The 1,752-nt window shown below is 41.6% G+C and overlaps 1 protein-coding gene across 1 annotated transcript in view; it reads right to left on the reverse strand.

The window, feature by feature from the left end:
- LOC111964603 (uncharacterized) overlaps nucleotides 1-1,752 on the reverse strand; it is a gene marked incomplete at its 5' end in the record, with an annotated part of 17,079 nt that overhangs the window by 5,600 nt on the left and 9,727 nt on the right. The window contains one exon of the mRNA XM_070443785.1: nucleotides 1-4. This exon is cut by the window's left edge and continues 296 nt beyond it. Within this exon, the coding sequence (XP_070299886.1) occupies nucleotides 1-4 (4 nt within the window). The remainder of the gene's footprint in view (nucleotides 5-1,752) is intronic.

Raw genomic sequence — 1,752 nt, forward strand, 5'->3', positions numbered from 1 at the left:
GCGACTGAGGAAGAGGGAGTTATATTCTCAGATCAGAGCTTTACAAAATGCAAGTCCACTATTTTCACATTTTCTGATACAGTATATTACGGTATCTGAATTCAAATAAGCATAGCTGTTCCCATGAATATATGCACAGTATATATACAGTATATATATAGTTCCAGTGCAGTCAGACAGGCATTTCTAGGAATACACATGTATTTGGTTGACTGGAAATACTTTGCTATCCCCTTCCTGAACCAATCACAGGACGGAAACTCTCAGGGCCTTGACACAGACAGGGTGAGCTCGAGGTGCCAAGCTCACGTCACCCTGAGAGAGACAAGTGACATTTATTTACTGTAACAGACACACACACACATACATACACACACACACACACACACACACAACCACACACAACCACACACACCTCCGATTAGGGCAATGGTAAACATCCATGTGTGTATTATTCCACTGTGACCTCGGTTGCTGTGGGCTGATACGGGTCACAGACAAGAGACACACTCCTCATTCTCTCTCTCACACAGTGCTGTATGTTCCCTCTGTTTCTATCTCTCCGTCATCTATGTATCTCTCACTCCCTCGCTCATTCACATGCAAGGTCATGGTATCGCAGCGAGACCACAGCTGCCGTCTGACTATAAAAATAAACAGCAGACATTTAATAACATTGGTGTGATCTTCCTATCTCTATCTCACCTCCCTTTATCTTTCTCTCTATATTTCTCTCTCTCTTCTCCCTCTTTCTCTCTCTCTCTCCTCCCTCTATCTTTCTCTCTCTCACCTCCCTTTATCTTTCTCTCTCTCTTCTCCCTCTATCTTTCTCTTTCTCTCTCTTCTCCCTCTATCTCTCTCTCTCTCTCTCTCTCTCGACCTCCCTTTATCCTTTCTCCTCTCTATCTCTCTCTCTCCCCTCCCTCTAATTATCTCTCTCTCTCCTCCTCTATCTATCTCTCTCTCTCTATCTCTCTCTCTCTCCCTCTATCTTTCTCTCTCCTCCCTATCTCTACTCTCAACTCTCCTCCCTCTATCTTTCTCTCTCTCTCTCTCATCCGTCTACTTTCTCTCTATATTCTCTCTCTCCTCTTCTCCTTCTATCAATTCAATTCAAATTCAATTCAAGGGCTTTATTGGCATGGGAAACATGTGTTAACATTGCCAAAGCAGTGAGGTAGATAAATACAACAAAGTGAAAAAACAATACAAATTAACAGTAAACATTACACATACAGAAGTTTCAAAACAATGAAAGACTATTACAAATGTCATATTATATATATACAGTGTTTGTAAACAATGTACAAATGGTTAAAGCACAAAAGTTAAAAATAATAAGCATAAATATGGGTTTGTATTTACAATGGTGGTTTTGTTCTTTCACTGGTTGCCCCTTTCTTGTGGCAACAGGTCACAAATCTTGCTGCTGTGTGGCACACTGTGGAATTTCACCCAGTAGAATATGGGAGTTTATCAAAATTGGATTTGTTTTTCAAATTCTTTGTGGATCTGTGTAATCTGAGGGAAATATGTCTCTCTAATAGGTCATACATTGGGCAGGAGGTTAGGAAGTGCGCTCAGTTTTCCACCTCATTTTGTGGGCAGTGAGCACATAGCCTGTCTTCTCTTGAGAGCCATGTCTGCCTACGGCGGCTTTCTCAATAGCAAGGCTATGCTCACTGAGTCTGTACATAGTCAAAAGCTTTCCTTAAGTTTGGGTCAGTCACAGTGGTCAGGTATTCTGCCACT

The sequence above is a fragment of the Salvelinus sp. IW2-2015 genome, linkage group LG6.1, assembly GCF_002910315.2.
Source record: "Salvelinus sp. IW2-2015 linkage group LG6.1, ASM291031v2, whole genome shotgun sequence".
NCBI classification, from domain to species: Eukaryota; Metazoa; Chordata; class Actinopteri; order Salmoniformes; family Salmonidae; genus Salvelinus; species Salvelinus sp. IW2-2015.